Genomic DNA, 21,961 nt, shown 5'->3' on the forward strand with positions numbered 1-21,961 from the left:
GTACTTAGGGAGGTGGCCTTGGAAATAGCGGATGCATTGACAGTCATTTTCCAACATTCCATAGACTCTGGACCAGTTCCTATCGAGTGGAGGGTAGCCAATGTAACCCCACTTTTTAAAAAAGGAGGGAGAGAGATAACAGGGAATTATAGACCGGTCAGCCTGATATCGGTAGTGGGTAAAATGATGGAATCAATTATTAAGGATGTCATAGCAGCGCATTTGGAAAGAGGTGACATGATAGGTCCAAGTCAGCATGGATTTGTGAAAGGAAAATCATGCTTGACAAATCTTCTGGAATTTTTTGAGGATGTTTCCAGTCGAGTGGACAAGGGAGAACCAGTTGATGTGGTGTATTTGGACTTTCAGAAGGCTTTCAACAAGGTCCCACACAAGAGATTAATGTGCAAAGATAAAGCACATGGGATTGGGGGTAGTGTGCTGACATGGATTGAGAACTGGTTGGCAGACAGGAAGCAAAGAGTAGGAGTAAATGGGTACTACTTTTCAGAATGGCAGGCAGTGACTAGTGAGGTACCGCAAGGTTCTGTGCTGGGGCTCCAGCTGTTTACATTGTACATTAATGATTTAGACGAGGAGATTAAATGTAGTATCTCCAAATTTGCGGATGACACTAAGTTGGGTGGCAGTGTGAGCTGCGAGGAGGATGCTATGAGGCTGCAGAGTTACTTGGATAGGTTAGGTGAGTGGGCAAATGCATGGCAGATGAAGTATAATGTGGATAAATGTGAGGTTATCCACTTTGGTGGTAAAAACAGAGAGACAGACTATTATCTGAATGGTGACAGATTAGGAAAAGGGGAGGTGCAACGAGACCTGGGTGTCATGATACATCAATCATTGAAGGTTGGCATGCAGGTACAGCAGGTGGTTAAGAAAGCAAATGGCATGTTGGCCTTCATAGCGAGGGGATTTGAGTACAGGGGCAGGGAGGTGTTGCTGCAGTTGTACAGGGCCTTGGTGAGGCCACACCTGGAGTATTGTGTACAGTTTTGGTCTCCTAACTTGAGGAAGTACATTCTTGCTATTGAGGGAGTGCAGCGAAGGTTCACCAGACTGATTCCCGGGATGGCGGGACTGACATATCAAGAAAGACTGGATCAACTGGGCTTGTATTCACTGGAGTTCAGAAGAATGAGAGGGGATCTCATAGAAACATTTAAAATTCTGACGGGTTTAGACAGGTTAGATGCAGGAAGAATGTTCCCAATGTTGGGGAAGTCCAAAACCAGGGGTCACAGTCTAAGGATAAGGGGTAAGCCATTTAGGACCGAGATGAGGAGAAACTTCTTCACCCAGAGAGTGGTGAACCTGTGGAATTCTCTACCACAGAAAGTTGTTGAGGCCAATTCACTAAATATATTCAAAAAGGAGTTAGATGTAGTCCTGACTACTAAGGGGATCAAGGGGTATGGCGAGAAAGCAGGAATGGAGTACTGAAGTTGCATGTTCAGCCATGAACTCAGTGAATGGCGGTGCAGGCTCGAAGGGCCGAATGGTCTACTCCTGCACCTATTTTCTATGTTTTCTATGTGACCAAGGCTGGGAACTCAATATTCAGGGTTATTTGACAATTCGGAAGAATAGACAGAAAGGAAATGGGGTAGTTTGGTTAATAAAGTGAAGTGAGAAACGATATTGGCTCAGAAGATCAAGATATAGAATCAGTTTGGGTGGAGGTAAGAAATAATAAGGGGAAGAAGTCACTGGTGGGCGTAGTCTATAGGCCCCCTAACAGTAGCTACACTTTTGGACAGAATATAAATCAAGAAATAATGGAGGCTTGTATAAAAGGAACGGCAATAACCATGGTCAATTTTAATCTTCATCAGCATATTCATAAATCAAATTGGCCAAGGTAGCCTTGAGGAAGAGTTCATAGAATGCATCTAGGATGGTTTCCTCGAATAGTACGTTGCAGAAACAACCAGGGAGCAGGCTATCTTATATCTGGTACTATGTAATGATACAGGATTAATAAATGATCTCTGAGTACAGGATCGTCTAGGAAAGAGTGATTGAAGTTCACATTCAGTTGGAGGGTGAGAAAGTTGGATCTCAAACCAGGCTCCTGAGCTTAAATTAAGGAGTACAAAGGTATGAGGGAAGAGTTGGCTAAAGTGGACTGGGAAAATAGATTTAAGTGTAAGACGGTTGATAAGCAGTGGTGGATATTTAAGGAGATAGTTCATAACTCTCAACAAAAATATATCCCAATGAGAAGGAAATACTTTAAGAGAAGGGAGAGCCATCCGTGGCTAACTAAGAAAGTAAAGGATGGTATCAAATTGAAAACAATGGCATACAAAGTGGCCAAGATTAGTGGGAAGCCAGAGGATTGGGAAACTTTTAAAAATCAGCAAAGGACTAAAAAAATAGAGAAGGAAGATAGATTATGAGAGTAAACTAGCAAGAAATATAAAAAGAAATATAAAAAAGCTTCTACAGGTATATAAAAGGGAAGAGAGTAGCTAAAGTAAACATAGGTCCCTTAGAGGATGAGACTGGGGAATTAATAATAGGGAACAGGGAAATGGCAGAGACTTTGAACAAATATTTTGTATCGATCTTCATGGTAGAAGACACTAAAAACATCCCAATAGTGGATAATCAAGGGGCTATAGGGAGGGAGGAACTTAATACAATCACTATCACTAAAGAAAAAGTATTCAGTAAAATAATGGAACTAAAGGTGGACAAGTCTCCTGGACCTGATGGCCTGCATCCTCAGGTCTTAAAAGAAGTGGCTGCAGAGATAGTGGATGCATTGGTTATAATCTACCAAAATTCCCTGGATTCTGGGGAGGTCCCAGCAGATTAGAAAACTGCAAATGTAACGCCCCTATTTAAAAAAGGAGGCAGACAGAAAGCAGGAAACTATAGACCAGTTAGCCTAACATCTGTGGTTGGGAAAATGTTGGAGTCCATTATTAAGGAGCAGGAGCGGGACATTTGGGAAAGTATAATTCAATCAAGCAGAGTCAGCATGGTTTTAATGAAAGGGAAATCATGTTTGACAAATATGCTGGAGTTCTTTTGAGGTTGTAACGAGCAGGGTGGATATGGTGTATTTGGATTTCCAGAAGGCATTCGATAAGGTGCCACATAAAAGGTTACTGCACAAGATAAAAGCTCACGGGGTCAGGGGTAATATATTAACATGGATAGAGGATTGGCTAACTAACAGAAAACAGAGAGTCGGGATAAATGGGTCATTTTCCGGTTGGTAAACGGTAACTAGTGGGTGCCGCAGGGATCAGTGCTGGAGCCTCAACTATTTATAATCTATATTAATGACTTGGATGAAGGGACCAAGTGTAATGTAGTCAAGTTTGCTGATGATACAAAGATGGGTGGAAAAACAAATTGTGAGAAGGACGCAAAAAATCTGCAAAGGGATATAGACAGGCTAATTGAGTGGGCAAAAAGTTGGCAGATGGAGTATAATGTGGGAACGTCTGAGGTTATCCACATTGGCAGGAAAAATAAAAAAGCAAATTATTATTTAAATGGAAAGAAATTACAAAATGCTGCAGCACAGAGGGACCTGGGGGATCTTAGTATGCAGGTACAGCAAGTAATTAGGAAGGCAAATGGAATGTTGGCCTTTATTGCAAGGGGGATAGAGTATAAAATCAGAGAAGTCCTGCTACAACTGTACACAGTATTGGTGAAGCCACACCTGGAGTATTGCGTACAGTTTTGGTATTTAAGGAGGAATACACTTGCATTTGAGGCAGTTCAGAGAAGATTCAAATAGGTTCATTCCTGAGATGAAGGGGTTATCTTATGAAGAAAGGTTGAGTAGGTTGGACATATACTCATTGGAATTTAGAAGAATGAGAGGTGATCTTATTGAAACATGTAAGATACTGAGGAGACTTGACAAAGTAGATGCAAAGAGGATGTTTCCCCTCGCGGGGAATCTAGATCAAGGGGGAATAGTTTCAGAATATGGGGTCGCCCATTTAAAACTGAAATGAGGAGGAATTCTTTGGAATTCTCTGCCTCAGAGAGTGGAGGCTGGGTGATTGAATATCTTTAAGGTGGAGATAGACAACATTTTGAGCGATAAGGGAGTGAAGGGTTATAGAGAGCGGGCAGGGAAGTGGAGCTGAGTCCATGATCAGATCAGCCATGATCTCATTGAATGGCGGAGCAGGCTTGAGGGGCCAAATGGCCAACTCCTGCTCCTATTTCTTATGTTCTTATGTTCTAAACAGATCTGAAAATACTAATCTTTACTTGGATATTGAACTTTTTGATACAACTGGCTATTTCCATTTCTCTGCAACGTGCATTCGAGGATTCTTTTTCTGATTAGGATGTTACATTAGTATTACCTCAGCTATTTCAGTGCTGAGCAAGTCTGGTTATATTTAGGGTGTGTGCTCTCCCAATCTCTTTTATAGAGTAACAATACAATTGGTTGTTAAGCACTGAATTCCCAAATGGGCTTCATCAGCACCTGCGCTCTCCCTCATCATCGGCCTCGAGTGCAGTACATTTTTTTTTTAATTCGTTCACGGGATGTGGGTGTCGCTGGCAAGGCCGGCATTTATTACCCATCCCTAATTGTCCTTGAGAAGGTGGGGGTGAGCTGCCATTTCCGAGGGCAGTTAAGAGTCAACCAAATTGCTGTGGGTCTGGAGTCACATATCGGCCAGACCGGGCAAGGATGGCAAATTTCCTTCCCTTAAGGACATTAGTGAGCTAGATGGGTTTTTACGACAATCCAGTAGTTTCATGGTCACCATTACTGATACTAGCTTTTTCTTCCAGATTTTTTTTTTTATATTGACTTAATTTAAATTCCTCAGCTGCCGTGGTGGGATTTGAACTTATGTCTCCAGATCATTAGTCCAAGCCTCGGGATTACTGGTCCAGTAACATGACTACTATGCTACCGTACCCCAAACTCATGTTTGTAAAGGAAGTCATTTGACAATCTTGCTTACCAAATCCCTATAATGAACATACGGTGCTGAAAACGCCATCATCAATTTTAAACGTTTAGTCGTTGGACCACTGTGAGCAGAGTTGTGCTCAACATGTTGCTAGTTTGATATTTCAAAAGAAAAACATGTTGGACCTAATTTAACAGAGCTATAAACAGCAAAAAAAACACTACCTGCTGCTTATAAAATTCTTTCACCGGTTGAAAGTAAAGTTTGCTCAACAAAATAAATATTTTCTAACCTGGTCACTTGTTACCATGAAAACAAATAAAGCTTCCAAGCCACTAATCCACTGGTACACAGCCCTTGAATAGATGTACATATGGCATGAAAGAGCCCATTGGTAGAGCTGGAGGTGAGTCGGGTATCGAGACAGAGACAGACAGACAGACAGACATGCACGTACGCACAGATAAAGGCAGAGAGACAGAAAAGGAAAAGAACTTCCTTTCGCCAGCCGTGGCTCAGTGGGCAGCACACTCGCCTCTGAGTCAGACGGTTGAGTATTCAAGTCCCACTCCAGGGACTTGAGCACAAAATCTCGGTTGACACTCCAGTGCAGTGCTGAGGGAGCACTGCACTGTCGGAGGCGCCGTCTTTCGGATGAGACATTAAGCCAGGCTCCGTCTGCTCTCTCAGGTGGATGTAAAAAAATCCCATGGCGCTATTTCGAAGAAGAGCAGTGTCCCGGGGCCAATAATTATCCCTCAATCAACATAACAAAAACAGATTATCTGGGGATCATTCACATTGCTGTTTGTGGGAGCTTGCTGTGCGCAATTTGGCTGCCGTGTTTCCCACATTACAACATTGACTACACTCCAAAAGTACTTCATTGGCTGTAAAACGCTTTGAGATGTCCGGTGGTCGTGAAATGCAAGCCTTTCGTTTTCTTTCTTGTATGCAGTGAAACATCTGAAAACATTTCACAGGGAGAGTTGGACCAGAAGCCAGAGTTGGGAGATAACACGAGTGGTATTCAATGAGTTCCATTTTGAGGAGGGTTTTCATGCTGTGGAGAGATTTAGTGAGGCGGGAGGAGTGTAGCCGAGAGTTCTTTACATTAAAATCCCATCCATGTCCCGCTTCAGTCTCCCCAACACAAACCTGCCAACCAGGAAAACCCGCCTCAGTTTGAGGTCTCTTGGTGAAAACTTTTTCTGCTGATAATTGGGCACTGCTTTATCAGAATTACTTTTTAAATAAAGTATTTGCTGATACTGAATGAGCTACTGAGTGAGTGATTCTGGACATTTCAACTTCAGTTACGAGGATAAATTCATTTCCCTCAGAGCCGGCTCGGCCCAAGGGTACAGAAGAGATTTACAAGAATGGTTCCGGGATGAGGGATTATAGTTACGTGGATAGACTGGAGAAGCTGGGGTTGGTCTCCTTGCAGCAGAGAATTTATTTTGGAATTTTTGGATATTAAGGGAATCAAGGGATATGGGGATAGTGCAGGAAAGTGGAGACAAGGTAGAAGATCAGCCATGATCTTATTGAATGGCGGAACAGGCTCGAGGGCCCGAATGGCTACTGCTCCTAATTCTTATATTCTTAAGGCTCAGGAGATTTGATAGAGGTGTTTAAAATAATTTAGAGTAAGTAAAGAGAAACTATTTCCAATGGCTGAAGGTCAGTAACCAGAGGGCAGAGATTTAAGGTGATTGGCAAAAGAACCAGAGGCAACGTGAGGAAAAACTTTTTTTTTAACGCAGCGATTGTTAGTATTTGGAATGCATTGCCTGATAAGGTGGTGGCTAGAGATTCAATAATAGCCATCAAAAGAGAATTGGATAAATGTCTGAAGGAGAAAAAATGGTAGGTGTATGGAGCAAGAGCGGAGACTAACTGGAGACTCGATGGGCATAATGGCCTCATTCTGTGCTGTACTATTCTATGGTTCTATAAGGCACCTTTCCCCCTTAAATCAGCACTCATATTTAAAAAGAAAATGGACATCAAAGCTGCTATTCATTATTTTGACTGGTAGATGTTTAAAGGGGTCCTGATGCTGAAATTCCCAACAAGTCGCCCAGAAGTGTGAAGCTCTCTCCACTCATTGGGCCCAAGTTTCCACAAGAAAAAAAACGGGCGCCCCTCCGAGCTGGGCGCCCGTTTTTCGCGCCTAAAAAAATCCTCGGTATTCTGCACCGACTTACAGGTCCTCTGGCTCTCGGCGCAGACAGCACGAACTGTAGGGGGGCGGAGCCAGGTCCTGGCGCTCAAATCAGTGCCGGGACCTCTGCACATGCGCGCTACAGTCGGCACGCAAATGCAGTAGCTCCAGGCGCCGAACTGTGTGGGAGGGGCCCGAAGCACGCAGCCCCTAGCCCTGGCCCAATGGCCTCACTGGGGCTCCTCCCGGCCAGCTCCTGCTCCCCGCCTGACCAGACCCGACACTCGCTACCCCCCCGCCGACCAGACCCGACCCGAGACCCGCTCCCCCAGCCCCGACCCGAGACTCGCTCCGCCCCCCCCGCACCGACCCGAGACCCGCTCCCCCCCCCGCCCAGACACCCGCTCCCCCCCCGCCCAGACACCCGACACCCGCTCCTCTCTCCCCCCCCCGCTCCCCCCCCGACCAGACACCCGCTCCCCACCCCCGCACCGACAAGAGACCCGCTCCCCCGACCCGACACCCGCTTCCCCCCCCCCCCCCCCGCACCGACCCGAGACCAGACACCCGCTCCCCCCCCGCCCAGACACCCGACACCCGCTCCTCTCTCCCCCCCCCCGCTCCCCGCCCCAAGACCTGCTCCCCCCCCCCGACTGACCCGACCCGACGCCCCCCCTCTCTCCCTCTCTCTCTCTCCCTCCCTCCCTCCCCTCTCACTCTCTTCCCCCCTCCCCCTCTCTCTCTCTCCCCCCCTCCCTCCCCTCTCACTCTCCCCCCCTCCCTCCCCTCTCACTCTCCCTCCCCCCCTCCCTCCCCCCCTCTCTCTTTCCCCCCCTCCCTCCCCTCTCTCTCTCTCTCCCCCCTCCCTCCTCTCTCTCTCTCTCTCCCCCCATCCCTCCCCTCTCTCTCTCTCTCCCCCCCTCCCTCCCCTCTCTCTCTCTCTCCCCCCCCTCCCTCCCCTCTCTCTCTCTCTCCCCCCCTCTCTCCCCTCTCTCTCTCTCTCTCCCCCCCTCTCTCTCTCGCCCCCCCTCCCTCCCCTCTCTCTCTCGCCCCCCCTCCCTCCCCTCTCTCTCTATCTCCCCCTCCCTCCCCTCTCTCTCTATCCCCCCCTCCCTCCCCTCTCTCTCTCCCCCCCTCCCTCCCCTCTCTCTCTCCCCCCCTCCCTCCCCTCTCTCTCTCCCCCCCTCCCTCCCCTCTCTCTCTCCCCCCCTCCCTCCCCTCTCTCTCTCCCCCCCCTCCCTCCCCTCTCTCTCTCTCTCTCCCCCCCTCCCTCCCCTCTCTCTCTCCCCCCCCTCCCTCCCCTCTCTCTCTCTCCCCCCCTCCCTCCCCCTCTCTCTCTCTCTCTCTCTCTCTCTCTCTACCCCCCCTCCCGCTCAGCGGCACGAACGGCTGCAGAATTCTCCCTGGCTGAAGCACTTTCACACAGGTAGGAAGATGGTTTATTTAATCTTTTCTTGGATTATAAATGTTTATTCAGGTTGGATTTATTTGTATAATATTTGTATAAGTATAAATAAGGATTTATTGTCGAATTTAATGAGTTCCCTTCCCCCCCACCTCGTTCTGGACGCCTAATTTGTAACCTGCGCCTGATTTTTTAATGTGTAGAACAGGTTTTTTCAGTTCTACAAAAATCTTCACTGGCTCCATTCTACTTTAGTTTGGAGTGCATTTTCTCTGTGGAAACTTTCAAATCAGGCGTCAGTAGCCAGACACGCCCCCTTTTGAAGAAAAAATTCTGTTCTAAAGTAGAACTGTTCTACCTGACTAGAACTGCAGAAAAAAAAATGTGGAGAATTGCGATTTCTAAAATAGTCCGTTCTCCACCAGTTGCGAATCAGGCGCGAATCATGTGGAAACTTGGGCCCATAGTTTAGTCAGTTGCAGCTGAATACTCGATTATAATAAATCGGCACCATTTATACCAAGTTCATTTGCTGCTAAATCCTATTTCCAAAACCTTTTACTGCACGGTCCAGCTAAAGATGGTGAGCATGCAAAAGATATTTTATTTTATTCCAAGTTTCTAGCTCTGTTCCTTGCTTCTCACAGAAAATAAAAGCATCTGATAGTAATCTGGCAAAATAAACTGAACTTTTTATCCTCTTGCTGAAAATGGAGTTTAGCCTTCAGAGTTTGAAGGGTCAGTCTTGAAGGGTTTCAAATTTTCCATTCATTTATTTTTAAGTAGCCCAGTTTACATACCAGCGTTCAATAAAAAAAACACGAGTAACTCGTGCCAAAAATATATTTGAGCTTTCATGAAATCCACCTCTATGGTCTGCACCAACAAAGTTTTTCAGACTTTGTGCTTATCTGACTGGACAGTGCAAAATATCAAGCATAGTCCTTCCACAGAACATGCAAAATCCAACCTGTTGGTGACTCTGCCACCCTTACATAATCTCAATTATCTACAGACACACTCCCTGATCCTCAGCCACGCCACACGATGCGCTTGCACCCAGAACCAGCACTTGCGAACTGTCAAAATGTCTTTTGACAGATCCAATCCAAGGGCCTTCGCGGGTGGAGATTTGGGCTACTTGCCCAACTCTTACCCAGCGAATGTCCTTCAAACTCTCACGCCTGGTAAAAAGCCAAGCGTAACGCCTGTTTTTACCAGCGTAAAAGTTTCAAAAGATAGAAAAATAAAATTAGCAATAATCTTTATATTAAAAACCCTGTCCATTATTAAGGCAAGTTCATTTTTACCCCTATTAAAACACATTCAAAAAATTCAACAAAATTAATTTTTTGCCTAAAACATTTAATTAAATTCAATTTCAATTAATTTGAAATATGTGAAGTGTTTTCCTTATTTATTTAAAATGTGTATGTTTTTGGGGTATTCTCATTCATAGAAATGTGATCTCCGCACAAACGGAACTTACCATTACTGTGGATGGGGATACGCCATTTTCATTGGTCCACGTGATCCCAGGCTGCATTTACACTCCCGGAATACACGGGCCCCTACGCTGGTCTGCGCAGCTCGGACTCGGAGGTAATTTCGTTAAAAAAAAATTTTGGTCGGAGGTGTCCGTCCGCAGGTCACCTTCGACCCCAATTTCTGGGCCTATAAATCATCACCCAGCTCTTTAATTTGAAGGAATTAATGAAATCAGCAGCAAATGCATTTGCTGGGACTTCCACATCTTCACCTCTCTATGGGTATTTCATTCAGGCTCATTCATTTTAAATTGGTGTCCTTTAGTCTATGCTCACAGTATAGGCCATCTTGTTCATCAACATAGTCAAGACTGCAATCATCGTTCTGCCCTCCACTCTATCCCCACGCGTATCCTTCAATAAAAAGTCCAGCCCAGTCCTCCCTTCCAGCTTACAGCCCCCTATCTCCTCGAAAGGACCTTGCTATAATTCTCTGAACCCTCTGCTTTTGGAGGGAGATTGCGCAAAAAGGTACACAATATTACAAATGCGGTTCTCATCAGCAAGCTAGACAAGATTAGAATAACTTGATCCAACCTAGTCAAATGTCCTTCCAATATAGAAGAGTATTGGATTAAATTGGTTGATAATTTCTCAATGAAGGAGAACTTCCAGGGAATAATCAGTAAGTAAATTCAAAACCTTTCTTTTTTTGCTAATAGACATTCCTTCATGTACATATTCGAACACTCTTTTCCTCAGACGGCCGAAGGCTTCGCTGGCACACTGGAGGTGATATTGAACCTCCGCATCAATGTCTGCCTTTGTTGATAGGAGGCTCCAGAGATATGGGAAATGGTCCACGTTGTCCAGGGCCGCACCGTGAATCTTGATGATTGGAGGGCAGTGCTGTGCGGCGGGGACAGGCTGGTGCAGGACCATTGTCTTACGGACGTTAAGCGTAAGGCCCATACTTTCATATGCCTCAGTGAATACATTGACTACATCCTGGAGTTCAGCCTCAAAATGTGAGCAGACACAGGCGTCTTCCGCATACTGCAGCTCAACAACAGAGGTTGGGGTGATCTTGGAGCTGGCCTGGAGGCAGTGTAGGTTAAACAGCTTCCCACTGGTTCTGTAGTTTAGTTCCACTCCAGCGGGGAGCTTATTGACTGTGAGGTGGAGCATGGCAGCGAGGAAGATTGAGAAGAGGGTTGGAGCGATGACGCAGCCCTGTTTGACCCTCGCCCTTCTGAGGAACAGAGTGTTTGAAAACCAGGCCCTCAAGTCTACCACCAAGTTCATGGTCTACAGGGCTGTAGTAATACCTGCCCTCCTGTATGGATCTGAGGCATGGATGATGTATAGAAAGCACCTCAAGTCGTTGGAGATCCATCACCAACGATGTCTCCGCAAGATCCTGCAAATCCCCTGGGAGGACAGGCACACCAACATCAGTGTCCTCGCCCAGGCTAACATTCCCAGTATTGAAGCACTGACCACACTCGATCAGCTTCGCTGGGCAAGCCACATTGTTCGCATGCCAGATACGAGACTCCCTAAGCAAATGCTTTATGCGGAGCACCTGGGAGACCCTGGCCGAAGATTGCCCGAGGTGGAGAAAGCGCATGCGGGGGGCGTTGAGCTCTTCCGAGTCTCAACGCAAAAAGCATGAAGAAGTCAAGCGCAGGCAGCGGAAGGAGTGCGCAGCAAACCAGCCCCACCCACCCCTTCCCTCGACGAATTTCTGTCCCACCTGTAACAGGGTCTGTGGCTCTCGTGCCGGACTGTTCAGCCACCAAATAACTCACTTTGGGAGTGGAAGCAAGTCTTCCTCGATTCCGAGGGACTGCCTATGATGATGATGTACATTTCTGATCCAACTTTGTATTACCTTATATTAACTCACATTAAAATCCACTTGACGTTCCTTAGCCCATCTGCTTAATCGGTCCAGATTTTTAAATGTCGCATATCTCGCATGTATTCACCTGGTTATGTGCCTGGTTATCAAATTTATAATACAAGCAGCACTGTCCTCCAAATTATCCACAAATAGAACAGGCCACTGCAGAGCTCCATCGAATACTGCTTTCACATTCAACCCGCTCCCTCCACATACCAACACAACTTCATCCATTTCTCAGCACTTTTTCCTTCCTACAGGCAGGCCATTTGTCAGTCCAGCTAATCTGCCAAGACACAAGCAGCTTCTTAAAATCTCACGTGGGGCATCATCAATAGCTCTCTGAAAACCAAACGGAAATACATGCACTGGATGGCTTCATTCACTTGAATTCCATCAGATTAGTGAAGCTTGACCTATTGCGTCTAAAATCAATGCTGATCTTGCATATGGACTCGAGATGAGCACGACTGGCATCCCTTAAGTGCTTTAGAGCATTTTCACCACTACTGATGTTAAATAACACAGTCTATAATTTCCAGTCCCATTTTTTTTTAAATTAGGTTAAGACTGGCGAACCCCATTCCTTGGCTACAATGTCCTGTATTTGCTACGTTTCTAATCATATTTATCAGTGCCTCACCTATTGCCTTTCTCATCGAGAATTATACACTGTATCCCACCTAGCAGAATAAAACATTAGTTTACCTTGCTCACTGTTATCTTTGTAAACCTGTAATTACAATGTTTAACCACCAGAGGGCTCATTTCCTGGAATCCCAAGGGATCCCACAAATCTTTGGGAGCACAGGTACATAAGGAGGCCTCACAGTCTGGAGAGGCACTCTGGAGACCTGCAATAATGGACTACAGTCACACATTACTTTGAGCTTACAGTATCTGGTCAGATTCTTTATTCAATACATAGCACTCATGTTGCAGCTTCATGGGCCAAAATGCTAGTTAGACATTGAAAAAAAGTACGCCTAGTTAAAGAGCTAGCACCATCACAGGCACGATAGGCTGTGCCTTCTGTGCTATAATTTCTATGATTCGAATTGCCACTTGCTGACTTCTGTACATCTCTTCCAAAAAAAGGCTTTTAAAAGTCCCATCTGCCACATGGGAAGACAATATTTTCTGACGATTTTTAATTTCAGCCGCCTTTACAGGCTGCATTACTTTTTCCCTCTCTGTCCCAACCCTCAAAAATGCTGTGCCTCCCCACCTTCCCAGAGGGAAATCTGCCCTGGAAATGGGAATTCCTGCCTGGGATGGAACAACAGCTAGTTTGCTTGCCTGTATTCACCACGATAACCAACCACTCCCACAGCAAAGACACAGAAGCAGACTTCACGGCGATGGGGTGAGCCAACCATCCTAAATAAGAGGCAATGAGCCACTAGTTGCCGTTTCCTCGGTAGCAGCTATAGTGTCTTACTGATTTATAATTATGAAGTAAAATCCAAAGAATAGTCAAGTGGTTTTCTTGCAGATAATGAACAGGAAAAGTTTAATTCACATTTTTTTTAAATCATCTTACATAAATTTCTTCCTTCACATCCATTGTTTTTGAATTGCAGCAGAGCTGGTAATCCTTGGGTAATCCTTGCCACTGGACCAAGACCTAGCTCTGTCAAGCCCGTGTGGTGGCTGATGTGCAACGGCCACCACACGTTAAAAAAAACCACACACAGGCATCTTCCACTCTTCAGGATGTAGTTCAGTTCCTTCACTGAAACACCTGTGAACTCGTCCTTTTTTTGGCGTGGAAGTCATCCTCGTTTCGAGGGACTGCCTATGATGATGGTTATATTGAAACAAATTTGAATTGGGAAAAACCCTAGTTTGTACCAAGAGCCACTGGTGAATTTTCACCTTAAGTTAATGAAAATATTCAGTTCGGAAATCAGGTTTACTTAGATTTCAGTAAGATAATAACTCAATGTGTTATTAATAAACCCAGCAACCTTTTACAGAATAGATTGACAGTTATTTGCGAATCAGGAAGTCTTAATATTCGAGACCATTCTATACAACCAGCAGATTTCACACAAGTTCCTGATCGGTAAATAGAATCCGAAACACGAAACCCATTTCACGTCACGATTCTGGTAATCACATGTATTAAAATAGGTGCAAATTATTCTGCAATAGACATACACATGCCAAATTTGTTGCATTACAGTGAGAGAGAGAAAATATTGGAGTAAAAATTATATAAGAACATAAGAAATAGGAGCAGGAGTAGGCCATACGGCCCCTCAAGCCTGCTCCGCCATTTAATACGATCATGGCTGATCTGATCATGGGCTCAGGTCCACTTCCCTGCCCGTTCCCCATAACCCCTTATCAGTTAAGAAATTGTCCATCTCGGTCTTAAATTTATTCAATGTCCCAGCTTCCACAGCTCTCTCTGGCAGCGAATTCCACAGATTCACGACCCTCAGAGAAGTAATTCATCCTCATCTCAGTTTTAAATGGGCAGCCCCTTATTCTAAGATCATGCCCTCTAGTTCTAGTCTCCCCCATCAGTGGAAACATCCTCTCTGCATCCACCTTGTCAAGCCCCCTCATAATCTTATACGTTTCGGTAAGATCACCTCTCATTCTTCTGAATTCCAACGAGTAGAGGCCCAACCTACTCAATCTTTCCTCATAAGTCAATCCCCTCATCTCTGGAATCAACCTAGTGAACCTTCTCTGAACTGCCTTCAAAGCAAGTATATCCTTTATTAAATATGGAAACCAAAACTGCACACAGTATTCCAGATATGGCCCCACCAATACCTTGTATAGCTGTAGCAAGACTTCAGTTATGATGTAAACAGTAGAACATAAAAAATAGCTGGGAATCAGCAGAGCGAAGATGAAGAAAACGGGATTAAAAAGACAGGAGAGAAATATAATTCTCTTATCTCATTTATTGAAACGCACTCAATCGCAATACAAGACAAACCCCATTAGGCACCAGTGAATGACATTTAGTTAAAACTTACATAAGCCCCTCTCTAATATTATTAAGCATCTTTTAATGCAAAGTCTTTGTTACTCCAGCTGCTGTGGAATTGATGCAAAACTGTGCATATTAATGGAGAGGGGAAACTATACTGTTGGGATTATTATAAATAATGCACCATTCTAAAATTGATTAGAAGTCAGCCTAATGTTAAGCCTGCAGAAAGGTATGATTTGTATTATTGAGCTTGTGATTAAGGAAAGCACTGTACTGGAAAGACTGTAAACAAATCTACTTTGGTTTCTACCACCTGTAAAACTGCCACTGTTCTACCCGCTCCCAAATTTCTTTTCCGCCTCTCCTGCAGGGATTTACAATGGGGTGCAGCTCCACGGCTACTGAAGCCCCTCCCAGACCTTGCCCAAAACGCATTGTCCGCTGGTGTGTGTAACTAGTATCAAAGAACTGTTTTACCGTTGGGAACATTGCAGTTGACTTCAGTAAACACATTTTTCTGAAAACGTTATTAAAATAGTTAACAGAAAAAAGATCCCTGGCTGTGTTTTCCCCAGACTAAAAGGACCCTGGAAAAGATCAGCTAAGCTTAAAGACAAGGGATTGAAACAACAACTTATATTTATATAGCGCCTTTAACTTAGTGAAACGTCCCAAGGCGCTTCACAGAAGTACTATAAGACCAAAAATTTGACTCCAAGCCGCATAAGGAGAAATTAAGGCAGGTGACCAAAAGCTTGGTAGGTTTTAAGGAACGTTTTAAAGGAGGAGAGATAGAGAGGTGGTGAGGTTTAGACAGGGAGTTCCAGAGCTTGGGGCTTCGGCAACAGAAGGCACGGCCACCAATGATTGAGCGATTACAATCAGGGATGATGCAGTTAACCTCCTACCATGTGTGCCTCAGTTCCATACAGGCAGTGAATTCACCAACTAAACCATTGCAGGCTCTCTCCAGCTGATACAGTACTGCTTTCCACACCCACACCTGTCCAGTTTCCAATTGGAAACCAATCTTGTTCAGGAGTGTCTGCTTTATTCTTTAAAAAGACCATCGCCACCCTCCTGTGATAAAGGACCCCCCCCCTCCAGAATCGCCCCCATCTCCTTGGTTGACCTGATTCAGTGCTCCATAACAAACAGGTTCCTCTTTCACCCACAGAGGGCATCTACCTCTCATCTCAAACATTCTGGCTGAGACTGAAATTGCCCAAGGAATCCAGCACAGGCATGATGGGCTGAATGGCCTCCTTCTGTGCTGTATCATTCTATAAATCAACTGAGAATGGGATTAACGAGGCAGTTCAACACGAGTAAAATCAGTTTTTAAGATAGAAGAAGTCTGGGGTTTTTTTTGTCCTGTATTGGGACTGAAGTTTACTTTGCGACATCAAATTCTTCTGAAATAGTGGAAATGTATCCCAGGTAGGCTCATGGTGGGAACACAAGAATTAGGAGCAAGTGTAGGCCAAATGGCTCCTCGATTCAATAAGATCTTCCACCTCAATTCGACTTTTCCACCCCATATCTCTCGATTCCCCTAGAATCGATAAATCTCTCTATCCCAGCTCTGAATATACTCAACGATTCAGCATCCACAACTCTTTGGGGCAGAGAATTCTAACGATTCACAGCCCCGAGTAAAGAAATTCCTCCTCATCTTAAATGCCCGACCCCTTATCCCAAGACTGTGCCCCCTGGTTCTCGACACTTGAGCTAGGAGAAACAACCTCTCAGCATCTACCCTGTCAATCCCCTTCAGAATTTTTGACGTTTCAATGAGATCACCTCTCATTCTTCTAAACTCCAGAGAGCATAGTCCCAATCGACTCCATCTCTCCCATCCCAGGAATTAAGCTCGTGAACCTTTGTTGCACCGCTCTAAGGCAAGTATATCCTTCCTCAGATAAGGACTTGAAAATATCCCCAAAGTAGGCAGGAGGGAAAGATTCTTCTTGCCTGGTACCGAAGCTCAATGAATGATGAAATATTTCCCGGCACTCTCAGTACACATTGCACACTCTGTACTCGCTTTGCTCCCCAGTATATCACAAAACGGTTATTTTTAGAATCTCCCAAATCACGTTCACTTTAGACAGTTGTGGCCGCGCTCTCCCTGATCAGGATATCTTCTGTCAACATGACCGCCTTCACTCCTTGAAGTAGTGACGTTGATCGCTGCGCAAAATTTATTTTCAATTGCGGCACGTGGATATTTTTATCTAACAGTAAATGAACATGACAATCTGAAAAGGTTATGTACACACAGGTGCAATGGCTTTCGACACAGAAGCAGTGGAACCAACTGAATGGGAACCTGAGGCTTATGATAAAATCTGTTGGCTTCTCTTTTATTGAACTGGGTCCCACTTTAGCCTGGCCTTAGCCCAACGAGATATTTCTGCACGAAAAATACTAAACTATGAAGCAGTTTGGTGGCACAGGGACAGGGGAGTGCACGGCTTTGATTCCCCATGCTACAATATTGACAATAGAACGTGGGGAAGTCAGTGTGTGGAGGCAAACAGTTTCCCCCAGTACAGGGAGAGGAGAGAAGGATTACCCTGGCTGCACCACGCACGGCAGCCTATTACATCCTTCACTGCAGTTAGTGCTTGGCCCCAGCAAGAAGATGACAATGAGCTTACCAATGACCTAAATGGGATATCCTCAGTCTCGCAGAGAGGACGGTGATCTCGGCATCGCCACTGGGTGGAAGTGGATGTTCCCAAGATCACGGAGGGAGGGGAGAAACAATTGCGAGGGTTGCCTAAATGGGTGACTCAAATTTCAACACTCCCAATAACTGTTGGCACGTATAGCAGACTTTCACGGCCATGCCAGGAACTCCAAGAGCGAGGGGATGGACCCCAGAACTCTGCATCAATGTAGCACGTCACCTCCCCATTGATACCCCAGGATAGCATCTTCGGTTCACAACAGCTGCCAGGTTCGAGTTCATGAGAAAACGGTCCTGGCGCCGATGCATCCTGCTGTTACACCTGTAATGCATGTGCCTGCGAATGTGCTCACAGGTTTGTCGAGCTGTTGCTACATCCGATGGAGCACGCGGTGCCCATCGGTACGCTCGCAGCCTTCTGCTCGAGGTGGGCGGCAAAGGGACTGGAGTGCATCATCAGCCCCGGCAACCAAATTTTTATTTGATTTAAGTTGATGCTCAAAAGTTAATTTGTCGGTTTTAGTGCTCCACTGTTAATAAGGGGGCATTTGATTTATGGTTTTACAAAAATAGTTGGAGAGCTGTTGCATTGGGAGTGGCTTAGCCAGTCACGTGATGTTCACAAGACTCAATAAAACCCCAGCCAGTTGGGTCTAGGTCATCCACAATGAGGTATGCAGTTGTGAGCCCGGTGGATGAATTGGTAATGTGTAATGTGATTGTTAAACCTTTGTAAATAAACCAACTAGTTCTTAATATCAATATGTAGCTATGAATTCTAAAGCAAAGAACCCACGAAGCAAATACATTACAAAACCAGCATATAAAAAGTAGTGCAGGAAAAGCCCTGAAATATGCCACCACATACACCATTTACCCCACCCCACTAATCGTGTAATCTCCTGGGAGAGGCAGAGAACGATACATTGACTGAGGCTATTTCCAAGCTTACCAGGATGGTGAATTTGCCACTCAGCAGCTCAGACCGAAGAGGCTCTTCGTGAGGTTTCAACTTTACGATACCTTCTTTCAACCTCGTATCCTGAAAAGAGACCAAAAAATACTTTCATTTACTTCATAAAACACGAAGATGTACAGGAAATGTTTGCACTCGCCATGATATTCTCCAAACCCTGTCACCAGGCAAACCAAGCTTTAGATTACTGTGCCCACATATATGTATTTCCAAATGATGGAGTGCTTTCAGTGCAATACTTTGATGAAGTATATTCTGTGCTGCCACATTTCAGCTCTGGGGCAAGATGGTTTACAACGGTCACCAACAATTTAATTTGTTAGATATTTTGATACAAATGGATGGATTACTTGGCAACAGTGGGTCACATCCTCGTGTCACGACAATTATAATCCAGGGAGATAATCAAGAAAAATGAGAAGGGAAGAGCGAGGCAACAGTAATTATAATGGAGTTTCAACAAACAAACAACCTTATTCTTCTCAATATACGGTTCACCTTAATCTTCTCAATAATGCCCAAGGACTCTAAGTTAAGTATCAAGATATCTAATTAGGTTCTTTGTGTTTACTATCTCAGTGGTTCTTAGAACATAAGAACATAAGAAATAGGAGCAAGAGAAGGCCATGTGGCACCTCGAGCCTGCTCCGCCATTCAATAAGATCATGGCTGATCTGATCATGGACTCAGCTCCACTTACCTGCCCGTTCCCCATAACCCCTTATCGTCTAAGAAACTGTCTATTTCTGACTTAAATTTATTCCATGTTCCAGCTTCCACAGCTCTCTGAGACAGCGAACTCCACAGATTTACAACCCTCAGAGAAGAAATTTCTCCTCATCTTAGTTTTAAATATTCTAAGATCATGTCCCCGAGTTCTAGTCTGCCCCATCAGTGGAAACATCTTCTCTGCATCCACCTTGTCAAGCCCCCTCATAATCTTATATGTTTCGATAAGATCACCTCTCATTCTTCTGAATTCCAATGAGTAGAGGCCCAACCTACTCAACCTTTCCTCATGAGTCAATCCCCTCATCTCTGGAATCAACCTAGTGAACCTTCTCTGAACTGCCTCCAAAGCAAGTATATCCTTTTTTTAAAATGTGGAAGCCAAAACTGAACGCAGTATTCCAGGTGTGGCCTCACTAATACCCTGTGCAGCTGTAGCAAGACTTCCCTCCTTTTATACTCCATCCCCTTTACAATAAAGGCCAAGATTCCATTGGCCTTCCTGATCACTTGCTCTACCTGAATACTAACCTTTTGTATTTCATGCACAAGTACCCCCAGGTCCCGCTGTACTGCGGCACTTTGCAATCTTTCTCCATTTAAATAATAACTTGCTCTTTGATTTTTTTTCTGCCAAAGTGCATGACCTCACACTTTCCAAAATTATACTCCATCTGCTAAATTTTTGCCCACTCACTTAGCTTGTCTATGTCCTTTTGCAGATTTTTTGTGTCCTCCTCACATATTGCTTTTCCTCCCATCTTTGTAACGTAGCCAAGTTTGCAGACGATACATTCAGTCCCTTCTTCCAAGTCGTTAATATAGATTGTGAATAGTTGGGGTGCCAGAACTGATCCCTGCGGCACCCCACTAGTTGTTAAACTTGAGTAAATAATTTAGGGCAGTGACTTAAACCTAGAAGTTTAGTTAGTAGTCTAATAAATAGAGGCATGGCAGAGCATCTCAGTCCCATCGAATGCACATCCTGTGCCATGTGGGAAATCCAGGATGCTTCTCGTGTCCTGGACAACCACATGTGCAGGAGCTTGAGTAGCGGGTGGTGTCACTGCAGTGAATCCGCGGGGCTGAGAGATATGTGGATAACACATTTCAGGAGGTGGTCACCACGCAGCTTATGAGTCTACAGGTGGAGAGGGAATGGGTGACTGCCAGACAGACAAGGAGGACCAGGCAGATAGTGCAGGAGTCCCCTGAAAGCATCTTGCTCGCTAAACAGTATTCAGTCCTGAGTACTGGTGAGGGCAATGGTTCCTCCTGGGAGTGTAATCAGAGCCAAGGCCATGGCACCATGGCTGACTCAGCTGTACAGGGAGGGAGGAGGGTGGTCAGGAAAGCAAATAGTTAAGGGGGTTTCAATAGTTAGAGGAACAGACAGGCATTTCTGCGGTTGCAGACGTGACTCCGGGATGATACGTTGCCTCTCTGGTGAACGTGTGGATTGTGGAAATGTCAGAAGCGGAAAAACCGGTGGAAAAGCTCGGGCCAGGGCCAAGCCTCGCTCCTCCCGGGCCGGACTGCAGTTCCCTGTGGGCCGTGTTCACAGGCTCCTGTGAAAAGGGGAACTACGCTGAGCGTGGGGGTGCCGGAGCCCCGGTCTACAAGGCTGCTGTGCTCGAGTATCTGACCGCTGAAATCCTGGAGCTGGCTGGCAACGCGGCCCGCGACAACACGAAGACCCGCATCACCCCCAGATCCTGCAGCTGGCCATCCGCAACGACCAGGAGCTCAACAAGCTGCTGGGAAAGGTGACCATCGCTCAGGGCGGGGTGCTGCCTAATATCCAGGCTGCGCAAGAAAACCACCACTTCGTCCAAGAGCAAGTAAAGCGGACAAGATTTACAGGGTGAAGTTTTGGCTGTATGACACCAGGATCAGCTAGAGCGGTACTATGTTCACCAATGCAACAGCTGAAAGTGAAAAAGCACACTTCAATTCGATCTTGTTCACGCACTCAGATATTGAAGTACAGGGTATAATGCAATAATTCCACTCAGAAATCTTGCCAAGTTTTGTGAGTACAATTTCTTATCTTCCACTTTGGCCCAGAATCAGTTGCATCATCTGCACCGTGCCAAGATGATCAGCTGCAGCAGTGTGGCAGCTGCATGAAGCTGGTCTTACCTTTCTGCGACAGGTCGATTTAAGGAACTGTATCTGCTTCCCTGGCAGGTACTCCGCAGAAGAGTTAAAAATGCAGGTTAGGGCCGAAACGGCTGGGAAACTGAGGTGGCCGAACGAAAGCTTGTACATGTAATCTAACTTTTAACACGGGGCTTTTAAAAAAGCATTTCACTTTCAAAGTTCCACTGTGTGTCTGTCATAGAAACATAGAAACATAGAAAATAGGTGCAGGAGTAGGCCATTCGGCCCTTCTAGCCTGCACCGCCATTCAATGAGTTCATGGCTGAACATTCAACTTCAGTACCCCATTCCTGCTTTCTCGCCATACCCCTTGATCCCCCTAGCAGTAAGGACCTCATCTAACTCCTTTTTGAATATATTCAGTGAATTGGCCTCAACAACTTTCTGTGGTAGAGAATTCTACAGGTTCACCACTCTCTGGGTGAAGAAGTTCCTCCGCATCTCGGTCCTAAATGGCTTACCCCTTATCCTTAGACTGTGACCCCTGGTTCTGGACTTCCCCAACATTGGGAACATTCTTCCTGCATCTAACCTGTCTAACCCCGT

The 21,961-nt window shown here is 45.4% G+C and overlaps 1 protein-coding gene across 2 annotated transcripts in view; it reads right to left on the reverse strand.

Moving 5' to 3' along the window:
- ptpn9a (protein tyrosine phosphatase non-receptor type 9a) overlaps positions 1-21,961 on the reverse strand; it is a 285,425-nt gene that overhangs the window by 163,892 nt on the left and 99,572 nt on the right. For both annotated transcript variants that reach the window (XM_070865136.1, XM_070865135.1), the window contains exon 3: positions 18,500-18,589. In XM_070865136.1, coding sequence (XP_070721237.1) covers positions 18,500-18,589 — 90 coding nt within the window. The remainder of the gene's footprint in view (positions 1-18,499; positions 18,590-21,961) is intronic.

Source organism: Pristiophorus japonicus, chromosome 21, assembly GCF_044704955.1.
Source record: "Pristiophorus japonicus isolate sPriJap1 chromosome 21, sPriJap1.hap1, whole genome shotgun sequence".
NCBI lineage: Eukaryota > Metazoa > Chordata > Chondrichthyes > Pristiophoridae > Pristiophorus > Pristiophorus japonicus.